Source organism: Littorina saxatilis, linkage group LG17 (genome assembly GCF_037325665.1).
Source record: "Littorina saxatilis isolate snail1 linkage group LG17, US_GU_Lsax_2.0, whole genome shotgun sequence".
NCBI lineage: Eukaryota > Metazoa > Mollusca > Gastropoda > Littorinimorpha > Littorinidae > Littorina > Littorina saxatilis.
Genome location: NC_090261.1, coordinates 49,534,367 through 49,557,808, shown reverse-complemented (window position 1 = coordinate 49,557,808; position 23,442 = coordinate 49,534,367). Strand labels below are relative to the sequence as shown.

At 42.7% G+C, this 23,442-nt stretch overlaps 2 protein-coding genes across 2 annotated transcripts in view; one reads left to right on the top strand and one right to left on the bottom strand.

Moving 5' to 3' along the window:
- The first annotated feature begins 1,442 nt into the window (after positions 1–1,442).
- LOC138953711 (carboxypeptidase O-like) lies at positions 1,443–11,284 on the top strand. Its single transcript, XM_070325600.1, has 7 exons — positions 1,443–1,512; positions 2,208–2,961; positions 3,581–3,682; positions 4,550–4,722; positions 5,365–5,460; positions 7,870–7,962; positions 9,034–11,284. Exons 2-7 carry the CDS (start codon positions 2,283–2,285, stop codon positions 9,199–9,201), a joined length of 1,311 nt encoding a protein of 436 aa, XP_070181701.1. The 5' UTR covers positions 1,443–1,512; positions 2,208–2,282; the 3' UTR covers positions 9,202–11,284.
- Positions 11,285–16,166: 4,882 nt separating this feature from the next.
- LOC138953706 (monomeric sarcosine oxidase-like) overlaps positions 16,167–23,442 on the bottom strand; it is a 17,792-nt gene continuing 10,516 nt past the window's right edge. The window contains exons 6-9 of the mRNA XM_070325597.1: positions 22,861–23,027; positions 22,074–22,260; positions 20,014–20,147; positions 16,167–18,497 (exon numbers count right to left, since the gene is read on the bottom strand). Of these exons, the coding sequence (XP_070181698.1) occupies positions 18,338–18,497; positions 20,014–20,147; positions 22,074–22,260; positions 22,861–23,027 (648 nt within the window). The 3' untranslated portion in view covers positions 16,167–18,337. The remainder of the gene's footprint in view (positions 18,498–20,013; positions 20,148–22,073; positions 22,261–22,860; positions 23,028–23,442) is intronic.

The following is a 23,442-nucleotide window of genomic DNA, read 5'->3' as shown; positions in this document are numbered from 1 at the left end:
TTCCCTTCAGAGAGTGGAGGTCTAAGTATTTGAGTCTGTCCGCGTAAGACTTATCACGGCACTCCTTTAGAATTTTAGTTGCTCGACGCTGCACCCTCTCAATTGTCTGAGACTGTCTCTTGAGGAATGGACTCCACACCACATTTGCATATTCCACCAGTGGTCTCACAAAGGCTTTGTATAGCTAGTTTAAGAAGGTGTCCTTGTCAAGAAATGAGAACGCTCGTTTGATAATGCCAATCCTCTGATTAGCTTTTGACACAACTCCTCGAATATGCGGGTCGAATGACAAATTGCTGTCGAAAACAACACCGATGTCCTTTTCTTCATCACATTCATAAATTTATTTTTTCAATAGCATCATTGACAGTCATCACGTAGTCATATTTGGGATTTTTTTTTTTACCAGAATGCAGAACATTGCACTTTGAAACATTAAAAAATAATTTCCATTTATTTGTCCAATCCTGAAGTAAGTGTATGTCTTTTTGCATGACTGAACTGTTTGTTGCTTTATTGTATAGCTTTGTATCATCCGCAAATATCTTCACTATACCACTTGACGTCATTCTATATATATATATAGTATCTTCACAACACAGGGCCGGCCGACCCAGGGGGGGGGTTCAAGGGGTTCCGGAACCCGGCCACCCCTGGAAAAAGCATGTACCTTGCTTTGAGTGTTTTTGTTTTTTACTAGTTTTAGCACCAAAACAATGCTGCTCTTAACCCTCAAAACAAGGCCCAGAATGCACCAGATTGCACAGATTTTAACCGTTTTTCAAAAATTTTCCGGGGGAGCATGCCCCCGGACCCCCCTAGTTCGCGCGCCTGCTTTGCAGGCGCGCGCTTGTGGCTTCGCCACTTCGCTGATTTGCCCCCCCAAAAAAGGAGGAACCCCCCCCTTACAACTCATTTGGTCCGGCCCTGACAACATTATCTGACTTTATACCAAGTTTTAAGTCACAGAAATAAAAAATACGGAAGTTATGATGTATTTTGCGACGAGCTATCGAGCGGCGAAAGTGAAAGCATCGCGGTTCAGCGTCCGACCATGTTCGCATTGATCTAAGAACGCAGGCTCAACCTCAAAATAAAGATTGCTCATGTAATATTTTTATATATATAGAATCTTCACAACATTATCATATTTTATATCGAGTTTTAAGTCACAGGAATTTGAAAAAAAAGGAAGTTATGATGCGTTTTCGAAGAGATAGCGAGCGAATGTGCAAGCATCGGATATCTGCGTCCGACCATGTTCGCATTGTTTTTAGAATCGCAGGCACGACCATAAATTAAAGTACGGTTGTTTAATATTCTTAATAATATAATTATATATATATAAAAAGTACATGTACATGCTTTAGTTTGGTAGCGCAAGGTAGTGCATGGCCGCGTGCGTCCGCGTGCGGTCGCGTAGCATTTAGTCACGATAGTTTCCACGACGCGAACTTCGACGAGTACATGCGTGAAGACAGTAGGACTTGAAGTAGCAGTAGCGTGAAAGAGGTACGGTGTGCTGGTTTGAACTTTGTTTTGCAAACTTTTCTCTTATGATTTTGGCGTTTTAGTTTCTTTCATTGTCCCTTGGTCGTCAGACTTCACCCTTATGTGCGTCCATATTTCCTGAGTCAAACTGAAACATGTATTGTCCGTATTGTCTATCTTGTGAACTTGTTCGCAGTGTAGATTTTTCGTGCATAGTAAAGAAATCAGTTGCTGAGCTATGAGATTTTGGGGGGGACAAAATGGAACTTTGTGTGTATGTGTGAGTAAAATGATTTCTGGTGTTATTGATCAATTTAAGAAAGAGTACAAACAGAGACTGATACTCATCTTTCAGTCTCAGTGAATGAGATTTTCTCTCTCTCTCTCTCTCTCTCTCTCTCTCTCTCTCTCTCTCTCTCTCTCTCTCTCTCTCTCTCTCTCTCTCTTGCACACACATACACACACACACACACATACACACACACACACACACACACACACACACACACGTACAGTCACATGTATGCATAGTGTTTGCTAATTAAGTTTGTTTTTCTTGTGAAAAAAAAATAGAAGAAATGAATACATACATGTGTGTGTTAGTAAGCGTGCATGTGCGTGCATGGACATTTTGTGTCTGAATGCGTGTGAAGGCTATCCTATCTTTTCAGGCAATGATGATGATGTTGATGTTGTTATTGTATTTTCCCATCCAGGGAACTGAGAATGAGATGAAGATCACTGATCAGGCTGCATGAACATCACAAGAATGTCCTCAGCAGGCGAGCATTATGACAACAGTGACACATATAATGTCCACCTGGAATCCATCTTTGGTCCACCTTGTCAAGATACTGTCCTGCTGCCAGATGATTCTGGCGGCAGATGTGCAACCACAAATAGAGAATTACATTCCTGATTATCGTTTCTACCACAATCTCTCTGACATAGCGCTTCATCTGAGAAAAATTGCTTCCAGGCACAGTGATGTCATCCGCATTGACTGGTCTCACAATTCCAGACACGGTTCACCGCAACTATTGACCAGGATCACAAACTTCTTTCATCCCGCATCAAAAGCTGAAGATCTGCTGTATTTTTCTGAGGCGTCTGAACCTAAAGAAGCACCAAAAGTGCGTGTTTTGTTTTCCTACGGAGAGCATGCAAGAGAATTCTTTCCTGTGGAAAGTTTCTTTCACCTTTTGGAGAATCTCACTGATGGACTTACAGCAACTCCAGGTAGCCACGAAGAGATATTCTCTCGAACAATCCTTTCTCAGTTTGATATCTTTGCCATTGTGATAGCTAACCCTGATGGACGTAAGTACGTGGAGGGGTCGGAAAACTACTGTTGGAGAGGAACCAGCAACGGGGTAGACATCAACAGGAACTTTGACTGGCAGTTTGCGAAGAAGGGGAGCTCTGGAGACCCAACTGATGAAGAGTTCAGAGGACTCAATCCTTTTTCAGGTCTGTTGCTCGGTCGACATATCAGTACAGTGGAACCCTCATTTTAAGATTATCTTCTGAGAAAACCATGTCTTCAAAGTGTTGTAAAACAGAGTTAGATGCACAGACCTTAAGAACAAAACATCTGAGAAAACGGGGCCTTGAAAGGGGGTTCCTCTGTAGCACCTCTATCTATGTCTCTCTTTCCCTCTGTAGCACCTCTATCTATGTCTCTCTTTCCCTCTGTTGTCCCTTGCTGTCTTGGTGCATGGGCACTCTAGCTAGCTTCTTTGAAATCGTGCTTGTTGTTTGTCACTTTATGTTGTTGTTTTTGATACATTGAACTAAATATTTTATGAAACAAGACATATTAGTTGACCTGTCAGAAGATCTCTCTCTGTCTCTATCTCTCTCTGTCTCTCTCTCTCTCCCTCTCTCTCCCCTCCCACCTAACTTTTTTGTTCTTTCTCACTCATGCAGAAAGTGCAAATATATTACATGTGCTTGGCAGCCTTCAAACAAACTCTTTTACTGATACAGAATGCGGATTTTGTTGCCTCTGCGGCAGAGTGAAAATAGGGCCTGCGTCAGTTTCACTGTTGGCCTGCAGTACAGGTATTAATGTTGATTCTGTTTTCAGAGCCCGAATGCAAAGTGTACACCGACCTGACTCAGAAGGTGCAGTTTGATGCGTTTGTCTCATTCCATTCTGGTATTCGCCACATCTACATGCCTTTTGCTGGTGAGAAGCTCATATTTTTTAGGATGAAAATGTGTTGTGTCTCTCACTGTGCTTCTTATTCTCTCATGTACCAGGAGGCTTGTTCCACACAAATCTCACGTACTGTTGTTGTCTATATATTTACACTGCTTGCTTCCCTTTGTTTTGTTGATCTTGTCATTAGAGCTGTGTCTTACTTGGTTGTTTGTTTGTTTGTTTGTTCATGGGCTGAAACTCCCACGGCTTTTACGTGTATATATGACCGTTTTTACCCCGCCATTTAGGCAGCCATACGCCGCTTTCGGAGGAAGCATGCTGGGTATTTTCGTGTTTCTATAACCCACCGAACTCTGACATGGATTACAGGATCTTTTTCGTGCGCACTTGGTCTTGTGCTTGCGTGTACACACGGGGGTGTTCGGACATCGAGGAGAGTCTGCACACAAAGTTGACTCTGAGAAATAAATCTCTCGCCGAACGTGGGGACGAACTCACGCTGACAGCGGCCAACTGGATACAAATCCAGCGCGCTACCGACTGAGCTACATCCCCGCCCCTTACTTAGTTGTGATTCTATCTTTTATATTTTGGTGTAAACTTGTATTCGTCTTCTTTGGGGCTGTTTTCAATCATTTGTATCAACAGTTAATATACAGGTCAAGTTTTCAGATATTATGACATACATTATGGTACATATATATGCAGTCTTAGATTTCACTGTTATAAGTAGGAGGCAGCTTCTGCTTGTCATTGGTGAACGTAATAGAGGATGCATTTTGTAAGTTGTAACACATAGGTAAGCATGGAATTCAAGTTGAAATTAGGTATAATAAAACTGTATGTACAATACTCTATCTCGTGGATGAAGTTCTTCGTTTTCAATTCCAGACACTGCTTCCAAATTGATAAAGCGAGTTCCTGTGAATTTTGACCACATGTCCAAGTTGTGTTCAAGACTTGCCGGGGCAACACGTTACAACTTCCGCTACGGCAAGGCCTATGATCTTAACTTGTATACTGCTGATGGCACTGCCTTTGACTACATGGCTGGGGTAGTGAAGGTGAGCTCTTCAGAAATATTCATCTCAGAATGTTTTTTTGTGACTGAATTATCTACTTGCTAGCACGTGTTTGTGTGTGTCTGGGTTTCCTTCTTTTCAGAGAGAGAAAGCAACCAAGGGGGAAGACACACAAACGTGCTGATGCATACACACACAGGCACTCACACACACATGCGTACTTGCACACACACACACACACACACACACACACAGACAGGTATGGGCAGTCTTGACATGCACCTGTACAGAAAGGGAAAATTCTTTTTTTGTGTGCTGCACAGTACTGTAATGAGTTGTGTGTCACTACATGTTGAACCGGCACGGTTGGTCTGGTGGTAAGGCGTCCGCCCCGTGATCGGGAGGTCGTGGGTTCGAACCCCGGCCGGGTCATACCTAAGACTTTAAAATTGGCAATCTAGTGGCTGCTCCGTCTGGCGTCTGGCATTATGGGGTTAGTGCTAGGACTGGTTGGTCCGGTGTCAGAATAATGTGACTGGGTGAGACATGAAGCCTGTGCTGCGACTTCTGTCTTGTGTGTGGCGCACGTTATATGTCGAAGCAGCACCGCCCTGATATGGCCCTTTGTGGTCGGCTGGGCGTTAAACAAACAAACAAACTACATGTTGAACCCTGTTGTCTCAGATTCCCTTTTCACTGGCCATAGAGATGTGGGAGCACCAACACCATGAGGGACCCAGCTGTTTCGATGAGTTCAACCCGCATAGTGAGCACCTCAGGGTGAGTCATGTGATGGTTGATTGATTGAGTTATAACAAAAAGTAACACTTTATAGTCCATTAGGATGAGTCAAGTGGAACCCCTTTTTAAGGGCTGCCCCTTTAAAGACCTTGCTTTTTCAGATTTTGTGTTATAACCTCTGCACAAAACCCTGATTGTCTCACATTTATGGATGTCTTAAAAGGTGGGTGCCACTGTACATAAGTATGGAATAGAAAATTCTTTGGAATATCTACATATGTTACAGTAATTTCATCAAACCAGTAAATTTGTAAATTTACTGAAATTTTCAGTAAATTTGTAAATTTCCTGGGTGTCAAACTCAGTAAATTTGTAAATTTCCTGAATTTTTCAGTACATTGGTAAATTTACGGAGTGAATTTACAAATTGACTGGTTTGATGAATTTACTGTAACATATATACTAGCGGAAAAAAGTTAAGGACGGTTCACACACGCAATCACAGCAAAAGAACGAATGAACATATCGTACGGAAATTTGGAACACGTTTACTTCAGTCAATGTGCAACGCAACTGCAAAATTTGGGTTTATTTCATTGAGCCGATTCGGTTATTCATGTCCACAAACAGCAGAGGGGTCACAAATAAACATAACAAGTCTTTCATGAGGTCAATAATGGGTGTGTCCGTCACGTTTGCGCTCAAGTTCACCACACCTTGACCGCATAGAGTTCATAAGCTTCGTGAAAAAGGCCTGTGGAATGGCCTGCCACTCCTGTTGGAGCATCTGCAGCAGCTGCTGCAGGTTTCTGGGAGGCTGGTGGTTGGCCCTCACCTGCCTGTCCAGTTCGTCCCATACATGCTCTATGGGGTTCATGTCTGGCGAACAGGCAGGGAAATCCATCCTGACGACCCCGGTTTGCTGGATGTAGTCGTTGACAAGCCTGGCCCTGTGAGGAGTAGCATTGTCATCCTGAAACACGGCGTTTGGGCCAATCTGCTGTAGGGTCGGCAAGACAATAGGGGCGAGAATTTCGTCCCTGTAGCGTTGACCAGTGAGATTCCCGACCACATGGTACAGGGGGTGCGTTGATGAAGGCTGAAGCCCCCCCAAACCATGACAGAGCCCCCGCCGAAGGCCACCCTCTCATGCACTGTGTCGTCTTCATAACGCTCGCCCTCACGCCTCCAGACCTTGCGCCGGCCGTCAGAATGGTACAGGTTGAACCTGGACTCGTCACTGGATAGGACCTGAGCCCAGTCCCGGCGCGTCCATTTCAAGTGGCGGCGACTCCAGGCCAGACGAGCCCGGAGATGAGCCTGTGTCAGCAGGGGACGCACAGCAGGACGACGACTCCGCAGCCGGGCGTCATGCAGGCGGTTGCCGATGGTCCTCTCACTAACGTTGATGTTAGTGGCCTCCCGTAACTGCCCTCTGATGACCTTGTAGGTGGTGGCCCGGTGCGGCAGCGCCTGCCGTTGGATGAAACGATCTTCCCTAGGAGTAGTCTTTTTGGGGCGACCCGACCTGGGCCTCTCCTCGACATTGTTTGTCGTCGGGAACCGTTGATTCAGCCTTACAATGACTGAATGCGATACCCCAAGTTGCCTGGCCACTTCGCACTTGGATACGCCGTCGTGGAGCCAGGCAATTGCTCTTCCTCGGTTGAATGTTGTCAGCTTCCGTCTGGCAGGCATGGTGAGGAGATGGCAGCTCGCAGAAAATCGGCGGCTTATAAAGCCGAGTTCGTGATCACAATTCACACTCGAATGATTGTCCTTGCATGTGCACAACAATTTTGCCATGATACCTGCCTTATTCTACCCGTGCGCACGCCAAACAACAGCCTACTTTTTGGCGATTTTGCTATTTTAGTCACGTGTTGCAGCTCTGCGCCCGGGAGTCCCGTGCAGTTTTCCTGCTAACACAGCATAACCTACCCATTGGTGTGTAGCATGCGACAGCCATTTGATTTTGCTGACGAAAGAACAGGGTGTTTTAAACAAATGAAAGTCAGCGGGGAAATCAGTGGCCCGTCCCTAACTTTTTTCCGCTAGTATATATATAAACCACCGATGTGATGGTTAATGAATGTTGTATGACACTTAAGAAAGACCACAGAATTTAGTTTCTGCCACCACAGACCTTTTTTTCTCAGTAATCCTAGACTGCATTACCACTATTCTTTTTGTGTGATTTTGTTCCTCTCAATGACAGAAGAACTAATTGGCAGGGAAGATACAAATGTCTGCAATTTCAGGTTCACGATTTCCAGCTCAAGAACCATTGTTGGTGTAGAGCATGCTGGCTGTTTGTTGAATATTTGACTGAATGTTTTTTGGGGGGACTGGGGAGAGGGAACCAAGGGTGTATACTTCTCATACGGATGATTTTCCTGAGAAAAATATGTCTGTTTGTTTCTCACAATCGTGATCATTGTGTTACAGATGGAGTTGGAAGCCTTCCATCCCATGTATGTGGAGTTGTTTTCTTACCTACACCAGTGGAAGCTGGACACTCAACCACTTATGCCAGTACCGGTACGTGCTGTTTGCTTCATAAGTGACATGTTTTAGTTACGCAATTTGTTTGTACTTTTTAGCCTAGATAGCTGCAAGTTGAACAACAGTACTTTGTGGCCCCTTAACCGAGAGGATACCTCATTGTAAAGGACATTTTCTGTTCTTCCTCTGTGTACCTGTCATTAAATAAAATAAGAGTCATAATCAAGTGAGGCTGTGTGCTGAAGACACATCAAAGAAATACATGGATGTAGGTGCTCTAGGTACAGACAACGACAGTAACTTACTGAGTAAAACAAAGAAATGTTGAACCAGTTTATTAGATGACAGCTATAATGTTAGGATATCATTGGCTACTGAGAGTGGTGTTGATATGACCATAACTTGTATGTATCATGTCAGTATCAAGACGGTGTGAAGATGTTATGGTACTACTGTACATGTATAATATATGTCACTAAAAAAATTTGATATTGAACTCTTACATGCGGCAAAGGTAGACAACTGCAATTTTACCTTTGTATGTTGTCACTTCATGACATGTGGAGGAAAGAAAAGGGAAAAAAACAACTGTTCATGTTGCTGAGGTTTTGTAAGTCAAATATACATGGGTGCAACTCTGCCGGCTACACGCCAGCAGCCGGTTTTTGGTTTTATCGGCTGCCGATGTTTTTGTTCCAGGAGAGGGTTTTTTTGGCATTAAGCTGGACCCCAACTTTTGCCGGTTTTTGGAATTTTCCAGGTTGCACCCATGAATATATGGTGCGCGCATTGTTAAGTAGACCTACTGATTGAGAGTTGCGAAGAACGGGCGCAGTGGCCTAGTAGATAAGACGCCAGCCTCCTGTGCAGAAGGTCGTGGGTTGGAATCCCAGCCGCGCCTGCAGGTGGGATAAGGGTGGAGATTTTTCCGGTCTCCCGGGTCAACTTATGTGCAGACCTGTTCGTTCCTTATCCCCCTTGTGTAAACGCAAGCACAAGACCAAGTGTGCACAAAAAAGATCTTGGTCATGATGAGTTAGGACCTCTTGATTATAACATGGTACTCATTTTCTTTCACACAGTTTCTTTTTTTCATTTTTTTTTCAGATTGAAGCCCCGTCCATGACACTAAACTACGTGCTGCTGCTGTCAGTCCTTCTCTTTTTTGTCATGATGGCGTACAGAAACCGACAACACATCTGTGCCACAAAGAGACGCATTGTGCACCTGCGACGTCTCAGTTCCACATTCACCATGGGAGGAATCTTCAGATGAAATTGTTTCACCTTCCTTCCCGTGTGAAGGAGCATGTACACCTTGACCGCTATTGTATGATAGGAGCATCCTTCCACTTGGACACATACCCAGAATCTACAGCTTGGCTGCTTTCTGAGTAAAGTTTTTTGTTGAATTAATTTAATGACCAACGCCTTTGTCAATCTGCAAAAACAATTCTGCAAAAAATTGAGAAATATGAGAAAAAATGATTTTGCACAGGAAGGCAGGCATCTTTAACGTTTTTATTTCTTTGTTCCTCTCTCCACATGTAATTTTCAGAAAGCAGGAGAGAAGCTAGAAGCAGATGAATGTATAATTTATCTCTGCCTTTGGGATTTTTTCCCCCATGGGGAAAGGGGAATGGAAACATAGGGTTCGTAGTGCTGCTAGGGTCTCATTTGAACACTTCTATGGGTAATGGGTGTCCCCACAAAGGGCGTTTCTACAGCGGGTGACTGCTCTTTTTGTTCACATAACATGCGCCATTCTCGTCGGTGGTCACGTCACATGCCTGTGTTTTAGCATGCTCCAGTTCACTTATGTAACAGCTACGTTTGGAGATAATCATTCTCTGTCCTTGAGCAGCTTCAACTTCGTCTTGTCATATGTTTTGCACAATAGAAGACTCTCTCCTTAACTAGATCAAACCCATTTAGTGCGCAGTCCAAAAGAACGTGCTCTACCACATGAGATCAATTCAGCATCATGTATTTCTTTAAGGCGACACTTTGCAACAACGCCCATTGTGGGAAGAATCTTTTGATGTAGACCCCATAGCGCTAGTGGCAGAAGAAAGTTAAGAGTTAAACTGCTTTGTACCTTTTGTGCTTTTGGTTGATTGTGTTCTGTTCGCGGTTCAGGCATTGTGTGTTTCAGAGTGCCAGTAAGTACAGGTTTTATGAATGGTTGATGCTTTAAAATGACCATTCCATTGTTACTGTCCGTTTTTGTCATTTATGACCAGGGTTTGTCTAATGTTGTGAAACATATCAACTCAGCGTTTGGAGTTTATCAATGAGATGGTTAGTGTCTGGGTAACTGACATCTGTTTTGGTTTAGTTGTTCCATTTCAGAAGTAGAGATGTGTGTGTGTGTGTGTGTGTGTGTGTGTGTGTGTGTGTGGAGGGGGGGGGGTGTTGTGGTTGTGTGTGTGGTTGTTTGTGTGTGCGTGTGTGTTTACAATAGATTGATCGTGGTGATTTAGAACTGCTTCCAAGTTGTGGTAACCAGAAAATGACACATTTAATTTATCATTCCTGTTCTGAAAACGACTGTTTTGTGAATTTAGATATACGTATTACGGTATGTTATGTGAGACTACTAACAGATATGTGGCAGCTGGTAAGGTATGTCGTTTTTCATTCCATCACAGAAATCTTGTAGATGTTATACATTGTGCATTTAAATATTTTATAAACATTGTGAATTAGAAGATATTATATGTGTGAAAAAATGATAGTGCGAGAAACTCCTTTAAGCATTGGGAGCTGATCCCATGTTCAGTCAAAATATTTTACCTGGGAAACTATCTGTGCCTTTTGGGGGAAGGGATAGTGGTAGTAGGACACCAGGGTCACAGGGTTTGGCGCCAAAAAGTTGCAGTGGAGTAAAATCTGACATCCTTGGTGCCCAGAAAGGGTGGCCGAGTGGTAAGTGCACTTGCCTTGGAAGCGAGAGGTTGCAAGTTCGACCCTGGGTCGGGGCGTAAGCAATTTTCTTCCCCCTTTCCTAGCCCAGGTGGTGGGTTCAAGTGCTAGTCTTTCGGATGAGACAAAAACCGAGGTCCCTACGTGTACACTACATTGGGGTGTGCACGTTAAAGATCCCACGATTGACAAAAGGGTCTTTCCTGGCAAAATTGTATAGGCATAGATAAAAAAAATGTCCACCAAATACCCGTGTGACTTGGAATAATAGGCCGTGAAAAGTAAATATTTGCCGTAATGGCTTGAAATTTACTGGCCGTTGTGAATGCGTGATATATTGTGTAAAAAATTCCATCTCACACGGCAGAAATTAACATGTAAAGCGCTTAGAGAACGTCAAGCGCTATGTAAATCTCCCATGTAAATAAATAAAAGATGTTTTTGCGTGAGAAATGTCTTCAAGGGCTATATAGCTTGTAACAAAATGGGCTTACCATGTTTAAAGGCAGAGTAAGCCTCCCGTAAACCATCACAGATACGGTCAGGCTTTTACACACAGTACAAACACCCTTTCATTTAAACACTCACCAATTGAGAACATCCTAGGTGCCCTCCGTAAAGAGCGAACAATTTTCAAAGAATTTATTTTTGCGTGGTTTATCTTACCCCTGAGCCATCGTGAACCCGTGTGATCCAGTTTTCCCTTTTCACAATGCAGTCGTCATAGTTAGTCATTTGAATGCGACTCGATGTGCACGCTTCAGCTTATCTACAATAGCACGTTTTTTTTATGCACGAAACAACGGCTGTGGTTCACAAGAACTCTAGCGATGGCTTTTGACTGTTGAGAGGAACGGCGATTTGCACTGATAAACCGGCCGTCGTCTGCTACGACCCTTGCGGGACCCTGCTTCCGGGCTTTTCTTTTTTTAAACTTTCACAACTTCGAATTGTTCTGATCTTGTCTTGATGAAAAACGAATTCTTTTATGATTAAAGAATGTTTGTGTAACAAGCTGTCAATTTATTATTTAGATTTTAAAAGTTAGGTCTAGCGCCAGAAAGCAGCCAGGATGTTCCCGTTCGGTGAGCGTTCAAATGGAAGTATGCTTGTACTGTATTTAGACGCTCGGGGAGCTCTGTGATGGTTTACGGGAGGCTTACTGTGCCTTTAAACCAGAAGCAATATATACAGCAAATGTTTGCCACTGACTTGAGATTGACCCATTACATATTTGCATTGTAAAGTGATGTTCTGTGATATGCTAAATGATGAATGAGAGGGTCAGGGTCAGTTATAAGTGTGCATCTGTGTTATTTTGAGATGGTGACATGTGAACTTTTTTCTTCAAAACCTATATCAGTACACGTACATGTATTAGTTAAAGTTAATCTGTACATGCGCCACATTGCTTTTCAAAAGAGATCTGAAGATAAGGCCAATTTTTTTTTCTCACTTCTGTGCTAAAGATTGTTTTCCCAAAGAATAAGAAATCTGTGAAATGTACATTTTGAAGGTAACATGACCATTAGACTTCCATGTAGGTTTTGGATGAAATTAGTTCATGTGTGGGGCCTGATCGAGGCTTACTCTGTCCTGCCCAATGATTAATTTTTTTTTAAATTCAATTTTTCAACTCCTTACGAGAAGGTCAATGAAACTTGGTATAATTTCAAATGGAGAGATGCCCGAGGCATGATTGAAAGCCCTAGGGCCTCTGGTTCCTAATTGAGCATTGATGACAGTGTTTTCACTGTGAGGGGGTAGCATTCTGTCTGTGTGAACAAGTCTTACGTAATGAACACATTTGCTAAAAGCAAAAACACAGCTTTGGTGAAATGTTTTGTTGTGCACCAGAGTGCATGTGCAAGTATTGTGCTTGTGTGTAAGACTGTTTTTCTGTTGTACAAAGTAGATGGCAATCCGCCAATCGTTGTTTTGCTTTGCAATAGGTATATATGCAACTGATTTCTGTATGTAGAGTGATTTAATTGAGACTTGAGCAGAAGTCTGTGTAAAATTATATTTAAAGGACCAGGACCAATGAGGGTGTATTTGTGATAGCACAAGAGAGTATTCATGATTGGAAGCAAATAAATGTGATTCTGTATTTGAAAAGGTATGTTGCTCATCCAATCTGAAGTATTTGTTCATTCTTTTACCTTTTTTGTAATAGCCACTTTTAATTTGAAAAAGGGGATTAACAAATTCTGTTGACTTTGTTAATGTTTGGTGGGTTTTTTTTGGTTTTTTTTTTGGGGGGGGGGGGGGGGGGGAGCGGGGGTCACAAGTGTTCACAAGTGTTCAGTGTCAATAACTGAATCTGAGCCGGCCAGGTCAGACAGGTTATGAACTGCATTGATTTACATGTAATCAGAGATGGATATCAGGGTTTATTGACACAAGAGAAATGTTTGAAGAATGGATGCATTGAGAAACATCCACTGTTGAGAAACACCCATTTTAATCTTATCTGGGTTTTTAATTTTTTTATTCATTGTAGCATAGCAGTACAAATTTAGAGCTTTTAATCTGTTTATATAGCTGAAATACTCATTACTTCTTAAATTATTGCGTTCTTCATGAAAGAGGATGACAGTCATTTGTTCATTTTAATGCTTCCGATTCTCTCAGGAGACAGGTTCCACATAACTCTCACTTATTGTACTGTTGTCGATATTTAGAGTGGTTACTTCCCTTTGTTTCTTGGATCTTGTGTTCTTATACCCAAGTTTATCATTTGGTTTGTTTTACTTTGTTCAGATTTGCCTCTCTGTGTAGTGAAGGTTAGTGTGCCTGCAGATTTATATGTGTTGATCACAAGAATGGGTGTGCATTGTACTCTACAGTGGAGTCCAGCTATAACGAACCTGGGTATAACAAAATCCGAACTGCCATTGATTTCCCGGCAGACAGCCTTCTATTTCTTACTTGTTACTTTTCGGCTACAACGAACCTTTTGAACTCATTTGCATAACGAACCCCTCTTATAACAAACATGTTTTCATCGCCCCAGAGCGGTTTTGTCTCTAAAAGTCACAAGGCTACAACGAACTGATGTCAATAATTGTCTCCAAAGACAAAAATACACAAACACAAGTAAAAGTATACCCGTAACAAACGGTCCAAGAATGAAAATAAGCTGCACATCAAAGGAAGAATACAGAGTGGAAATATGTGTGCTCTGTGTGTGCCGCGAGATCAAAGGCAGGTCCATTGTGATGCCTTGTTTATACGGACACTGACCTTCTTCCCAGGGGTCAATGACCCAGTTTTAGCTATGAGAGGTCAGTGGTTCCCCTGTCATATCTGAGAGAGGAAACACTTCCTGCACTGGGGTCAGTGACCGAGTTTATTAACCTATGGGGCGGTCTCTTTGATGTCTTGAGAGGAAACATGGCCAGGGTAGTACATAGTAGCTGAAACATGCATTACCACAAGTTGTTTGACTGGTACTCAGGCGGTCTCTTTGATTTTTTTTCGTATTTTGATACACTCGAGGAAAAAAGTCGCGCCTTATGACCGGGAAAATACGGTACATGCTTTTACACGACCTTTTTAATTTTACTTCTAAAATTACAGTAAAGTGAACATTTCAACTATGCCTCTCTATGGATTATATTATGAAGCTGTTGAAAACATGCAGAGATTGTACTCTCCAAGGAAAGATCGATGGGACGATCATTTGAAGGTGAGTGGCAAAACTTGTCTTGAGGCCATTTAGGGTTGAAAACTCTACAGCGACTATAAGGTACTAAAATGTATCTCCCTTGAGATTCGTTGTACCCGGACTCCACTGTATTTATAACTTCAGACGGTTGCATTTGTGTGAATGTTATTTTGAGCCAATTTGCTTGGGCGTTGCATTGGTATTGAACGATACAATTGACACAGACTCCATTTTTTTCTGTACATATTTCTGTGATGCTTTTCCAAAGAGGGATTGAATGTTTAATGTTTAGGTCTTGAAACATGAATTAAATTACATATCTTCTTACCCAACTCACATATAGCAATTAACCCTAGTTCAGTGCTGGTAACACCCCCCGCGGGTTAGGGGGAAGAATTTACCCGATGCTCCCCAGCATGTCCGCAAGCCCCTTGGGCAAATTTTTGATTAGTGCTTTTGTGAACAAGAAACAATTGACAAGTGGCTCTATCCCATCTCCCCCCTTTCCCCGTCGCGATATAACCTTCGTGGTTGAAAACGACGTTAAACACCAAATAAAGTAAATATGTAATTTAATCAAAAATTTTAGTAATAAATTTTCATTTGATTAATATACTTACCCAACTCACATCGTTTATTCCCTCCTGCCTCCCCGCTGTTGGGGGTATATATTTCTAAAAAAGAAGTGAGTTGGACTTCGGTTAGAATGAAAACATGGCGGCATATGCGCACGCATACGGAAGACAGACTCAGTATTGGTCTGGCCTTGATACCGGTATGGGTATTGGTCACTCTTTTTTAGAGTTGTCTCCCTTGTTACCAAGGGGACACGTACAGCGTTACCAGCACTGAACTAGGGTTAATTGCTACAGTAAAACCTGCATCTAGCGGACCCTTATTTCGGCGGACACCTTAGCATAACGGACAATTCAAGTGAGGACGGATGTATTTTACTCTCAAAAACACCTTAAAAGAGCGAACACCTCAAAGGCGCGGACGCGGACACCCTTTTTTGGTCCCGATTGGGTTCGTTACTTGTCAACAACGGACAAACCCTTGAAGCAGACAGCTTTTAGCAGACGCTGGTCCGCCATCTTGGTTCTGCAAATACAATCTCGCTGGCGATGTGAACGCGCGAGAAGCTTATTTTGTAAGCCAATGACAGCACTTGAAAGAAGTTGATTTTTGTATGGTGCACGCTCATTGGTCGATGCCGTGAACTCACGAACATTTCGGGTTTCTACTTTCTGTACTGTGATGCATCTTCGTCTCATCCTTCGTCTTCGTCTCATCATGCCAAAACGAAAAATTTTGACTTTAGAAGAGAGAGTCGATGTCATAAAGACCGTTCGAAAAGTTGCTGATGAGCTGAATTGCGGAAAAACTCAAATTTCCAACATAAAAGCTGATCGAACACAAATTCTCAGTCAGTGGGACTCCGGTGCCAGATCGACGGCAAAATGTGTTAAGAGAAGAAAAACAACCTATGATGAGTTGAACGAAGAACTCTTCGAGTGGTTTTCAACAGCTCGATCAAAGAATCTTCCAGTGAATGGCCCATTGCTTCAGATAAGAAACCGATTGCACCTGTCTCTGTCTCTCTCTCCTTTTCTTTGAACAACAACAACAACAACAAACTTGAGGGCTTCAAAACTTTGAGTTTTAATAATCAGTGGCAAAAAAAAATCCAAAAAAATGTTGGCGCATTCATATTCATAAGAAAGGACACCTTGCTACAAAGGACAGTGGCAAGGCTCCCCAAGAGCGTCCTTAGCTCGAGAAGAGCGGGGTAGTAGTTGCGCTCAAAAGGATAGCACGCTTTTCTGTACCTCTCTTCGTTTTAACTTTCTGAGCGTGTTTTCAATCCAAACATATCATATCTATATGTTTTTGGAATCAAGAACCGACAAGGAATAAGATGAAAGTGTTTTTAAATTGATTTCGAAAATTTAATTTTGATAATAATTTTTATATTTTTAATTTTCAGAGCTTGTTTTTAATCCAAATATAACATATTTATATGTTTTTGGAATCAGAAAATGATCGAGAATAAGATGAACATAAATTTGGATCGTTTTATAAAAAAAATATTTTTTTTACAATTTTCAGATTTTTAATGACCAAAGTCATTAATTAATTTTTAAGCCACCAAGCTGAAATGCAATACCGAAGTCCGGGCTTCGTCGGAGATTACTTGACCAAAATTTCAACCAATTTGGTTGAAAAATGGGGCCCAAGGACTGTTATGCCGGGGTGGAAGTAGAGATAAGCGCCTACTTCCCAAGAAATGCTCCATATGGCTTCGTGTCTCCAAACACCTCTGACAGTCAAATCCAGCTCCTGGCCTTCACGTGGCGGGCCCTGTCTTCGACTAACAGGAGAAGGGATGCAGGCGGGTCCCTGGCGCCTTAAAACCAGCTGCTTCGGGCAGATGGGGCTCGTCAACCTTGGATGGTCGCTCATCTAGGAGAAGGACAACTCCGATTTCAAAACCCGCACTGCCTTGTGTGCGCCTTGGGAAAGGCAAAGGCTACGAGAAGGAAAACTTCGACAACAAACCCGGGTAGAGTGGACTCGACAGCCCAGCAAGGCAGCTACTCTTGGGGAGGAGGCAACCCTGAGTAAGAACCTCAACCACCGAAGACGGAAGACAGCAGCCAACTTGGCGTGGGGAGAAAATCGGCTGTCTACGCTTCCACGATAATATGGAGAACATCGAACGCAGAAGAAGAAAATGTTGAAAAATGAGAGCGTGACAGTGCCGCCTCAACTTTCACGAAAAGCTGGATATGACGTCATCAAAGACATTTATAAAAAAAAAAAATGAAAAAAACGTCTGAGGATATCATTCCCAGGAACTCTCATGTCAAATTTCATAAAGATCGGTCCAGTAGTTTAGTCTGAATCGCTCTACACACACACACAGACAGACAGACAGACACACATACACCACGACCCTCGTCTCGATTCCCCCCTCTATGTTAAAACATTTAGTCAAAACTTGACCTTGACCTTTACATGACCTTGACCTTCAGGGTCAAGGTCAAATAACTAAACCTAGCAATGACATCATACACTAAGAACTGCTTTACACATTTTTCCTACCAAAATACATGTGACACAAAGCTGTTAATTCAAGACATAGGAAGTACAATGGTGCTTATTGGCTCTTTCTACCATGAGATATGGTCACTTTTAGTGGTTCACTACCTTATTTTGGTCACATTTCATAAGGGTCAAAGTGACCTTGACCTTGATCATATGTGACCAAATGTGTCTCATGATGAAAGCATAACATGTGCCCCACATAATTTTTAAGTTTGAAACAGTTATCTTCCATAGTTCAGGGTCAAGGTCACTTCAAAATATGTATACAATCCAACTTTGAAGAGCTCCTGTGACCTTGACCTTGAAGCAAGGTAAACCAAACTGGTATCAAAAGATGGGGCTTACTTTGCCCTATATATCATATATAGGTGAGGTATTGAATCTCAAAAACTTCAGAGAAAATGGGAAAAATGTGAAAAATAGCTGTTTTTTAGACAACATTTATGGCCCCTGCGACCTTGACCTTGAAGCAAGGTCAAGATGCTATGTATGTTTTTTGGGGCCTTGTCATCATACACCATCTTGCCAAATTTGGTACTGATAGACTGAATAGTGTCCAAGAAATATCCAACGTTAAAGTTTTCCGGACGGACGTCCGGACGGACGGACGACTCGGGTGAGTACATAGACTCACTTTTGCTTCGCATGTGAGTCAAAAAGGTACACAGGATGGGCTGAGCTGGGGGGTTTTCCTCGCAGATTTCGAAATTCACAGTTTGGACGAAGCAGGTTGGAGGCCCATGTAGAAAGTGGGCTTGAAGTTGGGGTCAGTGACGGCCGGTCGGTCAATGTTGAACTGGGAGATGTCATACTGTGTCCTGCCGTCTACCGCCATTTCGCTCAGGATTTTACCCAGCAGGCTGGCAAACCTGCAAAAAACAATTTTTTTAAAGTTAAAGGCAAAGTCCTTTTCTGCAAAAACAGGTATTACAGGGCTCCCCATAGAGCGCGTCCTATAAGCTTACACACTAGAAGCCGAAAACACGTACTAGAAATGTATGGAGGGGGTCCCGGGACGCACTAGACTTTAGAAGAGCGGGTCCTGGATTGTCATGTCCACCTAAAATATTCCAACGAAGAATATCGTTCACAGAACACAATACGTGACCACAATGTTTTTTACACTGGGACTTTTCAGCTTTTGGACCCTTAGGACCCTCTAACATTCTGCTGTGGGGGTCCATGGACCCTCTAAATATTGAAAGTGGGGGTCCCGGGATGCACTAGGAGGGGCGTCCGTGGGGAGTCCTGGGTAGGCTCACTATCTCAGTTCTGCCCGCAGGCTTTTACATGCGATAAGGCTACCATCACTTGGACACATACCAATAATCAAATTCCTGGCTGCCTTCTGTTCCCCCCGCGGGTTAGGCGGAAGAATTTACCCGATGCTCCCCAGCATGTCGTAAGAGGCGACTAACGGATTCTGTTTCTCCTTTTACCCTTGTTAAGTGTTTCTTGTATAGAATATAGTCTGTTTGTAAAGATTTTAGTCAAGCAGTATGTAAGAAATGTTAAGTCCTTTGTACTGGAAACTTGCATTCTCCCAGTAAGGTAATATATTGTACTACGTTGCAAGCCCCTGGAGCAATTTTTTTGATTAGTGCTTTTGTGAACAAGAAACAATTAACAAGTGGCTCTATCCCATCCCCCCCCCCCCCCCCCCCCCCCTTTCCCCGTCGCGATATAACCTACGTGGTTGAAAACGACGTTAAACACCAAATAAAGAAAGAATGGCTGCCTTCTGTGCAGCGTTGGATTTTTTTTTAATGAATGGATTAATATCTTAAAAGCCACTAGTGCACGGAAAGTCTTTGGTATGTGTCCAAGTGGAGGGACGAGTACCCCTTGTAAAAGCCGCCAGGCCAGGCCTGAGACGGAGAGCGGCATTGGCCCGCTACATGGAAGGAGTGTGCCTTTAAAGATTGCATGATACACCTACACAACTTTTTAGGCAGACCCACAGATTCAGTCACACACACCGTACACTGGCCATAAACATAAACACCGCGAACACACACACTCACACACACGCGGCATGCACGCACACGCACGTACGCACGCACGTAAGCATGCATGCAAACACACACACACATCATTCACACGCACGCACGCACGCACGCACGTACGCAGTCACTGAGTACTGATCTAGGGGGTACAGCGATATTAAGATATTGCGAGTGTGTGTCACGTGTGTGTGAGTGTGACGGTGTCTATGTGTGTGTTTAAATTCAACATTCGACTGACCAGCTCAGCCGTTCACGACCTACTGTAACCTCGACCTTATTTTCGATCCTTTGTCAATTACCGTTGACATGCTATCCAACTTAGCACAAGTGGATCATTCAACTTGTACATGATCGACTTGTAAAAACGCACATCACTCACTTGTAGGCATGACCAGCACCGCAGCAGACGATGACGTCAGAGAATCTCTGCTGTGTGCACGTGTCCACAACAAAGTGTCTGTCCATCGTCATTGTGTACAGACACGTCTTCGTGAACATCTCAGGGCCCAGGAACTGATCCGACAGACATACACGAATCACTTTACGAAGGGTTCTGTGAGCGTCACTCTTTATATGAAACATTGTTGTTCAGTTAATTCCTATATTATGCCAGAACTAGCCGGTAGTTCGATCGAGAGAGAGAGAGAGAGAGACTGAGAGAGAGAGACTGAGAGAGAGAGAGACTAGAGAGAGAGATGAGTGTCAGTCTCTGTACTCTCTTTTTTACATTTATTAATAAAACAAGGTCATTTACACACACACACCGTCGTCACACACACACACACACACACACACTCCACACACTCCGCCGGTGCGCGCGTCATTGTGTCAGTGCGTGCGTGTGTGTGCATGTGTTTTGCCGGTGTGTGTACTACTGAGTATCAAATAATTTAGTTGGAAAACACTGATGCATCACTGCCTGATATAAGCAACATGTTTAATTGGTGTAACTTATGTAACGCATTAAGGTTATTTTACAGAGCTGCATGGTTACATTTACCATGTTATGATGCTCATACTGACAATAATTATGTGATAATAATAGTGAAAGACTGCATTTTCCGATGTGTTTTTTGCTCAATCAAGTTTCATTTATAGTACAACAATTTCGAAAAGCATATATATATTTCATCTTCCTAGCCTATTCAAGTAAGTTCTTCGTGTTTAAATCCATACCACATCCTTTCGTTTCCAAGTAAATGCGACCCCCCGTGGGTTAGGGGGAAGAATTTACCCGATGCTCCCCAGCATGTCGTAAGAGGCGACTAACGGATTCTGTTTCTCCTTTTACCCTTGTTAAGTGTTTCTTGTATAGAATATAGTCAATGTTTGTAAAGATTTTAGTCAAGCAGTATGTAAGAAATGTTAAGTCCTTTGTACTGGAAACTTGCATTCTCCCAGTACGGTAATATATTGTACTACGTTGCAAGCCCCTGGAGCAATTTTTTGATTAGTGCTTTTGTGAACAAGAAACAATTAACAAGTGGCTCTATCCCATCTCCCCCCTTTCCACGTCGCGATATAACCTTGAACGGTTGAAAACGACGTTAAACACCAAAAAGAAAGAAAGAAAGAAAGTAAATGCGGCTTGAATTGCAGTTTACCGAATGTAAACTGTAGGTCTGTGCAGGTATCAGGTCAATTCCTTTCCCGCAGACATTTTCCCGCAGACATTTGTAACATTTGGAAACGTCATTCGTTGAGCATATCAAAAACCTATGGCTAAAGTGTATCCGTTAAAAATTAAGATATTGCTCTAGCAGCACGTGTTTGGAGGATGACCTATTAAAATTGACTGTCTTGGACGCATCACTGAGGCCGTCGCAATGCAACTGCACGATGAAACATCGTTACATCGTTTTCTGGTGTCCGCCCTGTCTGATGAAAAAGACATGTAGGCATAGGTCAGATTAAAAAAAATAAAAGAAGAAGTTTGCCTATTTTCCTGTTTAGCTTACACATCGTTATACTTTCCGGCCGTTCAGTGCTGGATCTTACAAAAGAAAATAAACACCATTACATTATTTGAACTATTGCTCTCCGCCCTTGCCCGATAAGAAAGAAGACATTTAGGTCAGATAAAACGTGATTAGCTGATTTTTCTGTTTACAAATCGTGCTACTTTCAGACTAGAGAGTTCATTGCCGAATCTTACGAAGGACGATGTCTTTGAAATAGGCTACCGCAAGTTACGACGTTTTTAAAGATACTTTCCCCGAGGCTTCTCGTGGAAGCAATCAGATTCACCACCACAGAGCTGTCCAGGTTTTGAAAGTCTTCGTGTGCATCCAAGTGGTCCAAAACAATCTGTGTAATCCGGGCCATTTTCAAAAAAAAATTGCCTCGCCCAATTGCCTGATCAGTAGTATAGTTATTCGCGCGCTGGTGGTGGTGGTGGTGGTGGTTGTGTGTGTGTGTGAGTGAGTACTGATGAGCTACCTTGGGCAGGATTTTCTCCAGAAGGTCACGAGTGGTCTTGGTCCTGACGGGGTCAGGTTGGAAGGTTCGGGTGTTTCCGGTGACGGGCGGTCCCCCAGCGTCGATGCCGATTTTGGTGCCCGAGTTACCATGCACTGGCAGCGCATAAAAGTCGTTCCTTGGCGTGTGGTAGATCCAAATTGGGAACCTGCCATATTAATGATACTTTATAGTCCCGAATCCGCAAATGGAAATTTGCCTGCGTCATCCTGACAACAAACGGAAATCCCGTGATCCTGATCACATTCAGATATCAACGGGTTTTATTGCTTCAGTACAGTTTTTGAATATTTATGTGAATGTACCTACCACCTACCTTATGGTAAATTAGCCTATTAACGTATCTGACGCAGAAAACGCTTGAAAGGAAAATTCACTTGCGACAATCTTTTTTTTTAAATCCTTATATTTTCATTATCATTAGCAAATTGAAAAAAAAGCCGAATAAATTTGCACTCTATTGGCATCGATACAGTCAGAAATCCCACTGTCAGTTGCACTTAAAACCGTTTGAATTACACACAGCATTGTAAGGTGAAAAGGGCACAGAACCAGGTGGAAACATACTCATTGAGAAAATGGCCTCCAAAACTCTGCAATGGCAATTAGGCAATGAGGTAAGTATATGGCCGCGCTTAATACACACTGATCATTAATAACAATGACACGAATTTTTTTTTTTAAAGTGATGTTGAGTATACATCTCAGCCTTTATTTTCTGAATAAAAATATTCTAAAACCAACTTACCTGTCTTTGGTGAAGTCCTTGATGTGAGGCGTGCCAAAGTAGGTCACTTGCTCCTGGGTCACCGTGACCGGCACGTGCACGCCAATGGACCCCAGCACGTCATTCAGCCACGCCCCCGCTGTCACCACCAGCTTGCGGCATGTGAAGGTGCCTTTAGTTGTTGTCACCTGCATACAGAGAACGCGTGAAAGGACCATGAGATAAGCTGAAGAAGCAGCTGCCAGTTGTTGAGTGTAAGGGAATCGCAAATTCGAGAACATAATAATAATAATAATAATATGGGAGATTTATAGAGCGCTTTACATTCTCAAAGCGCTTTACAATGACAAACATACATACTACATACAAAGCAAAGCAAAAGCATGTGCAGCAGCATTCAGCACACAAGTGAACAACGAAACTCAAACACTACATCAATACAATCTGCAAGCATACTAACACAGGCAAAACATTCAAACATTCAAACACCTGATTCAAAAATGCACCATGTTGAAATAAAATTAATCAAAATACTGGGTGAAGAAGTGTGTTTTAAGGTTTGATTTGAAGGAACAGAATGTTTGGCAGTGTCGGATAGAGTAA

What these genes read in the sequence shown, in the direction of transcription:
- LOC138953711 (XM_070325600.1), top strand. Translation starts at nt 2,283, where the DNA reads ATGACAACAGTGACACATATAATGTCCACCTGGAATCCATCTTTGGTC. An exon ending in ACATGGCTGGGGTAGTGAAG is followed by an intron (nt 4,723 to 5,364) that starts GTGAGCTCTTCA and finishes CTGTTGTCTCAG; the next exon opens with ATTCCCTTTTCACTGGCCAT. An exon ending in CGCATAGTGAGCACCTCAGG is followed by an intron (nt 5,461 to 7,869) that starts GTGAGTCATGTG and finishes ATTGTGTTACAG; the next exon opens with ATGGAGTTGGAAGCCTTCCA.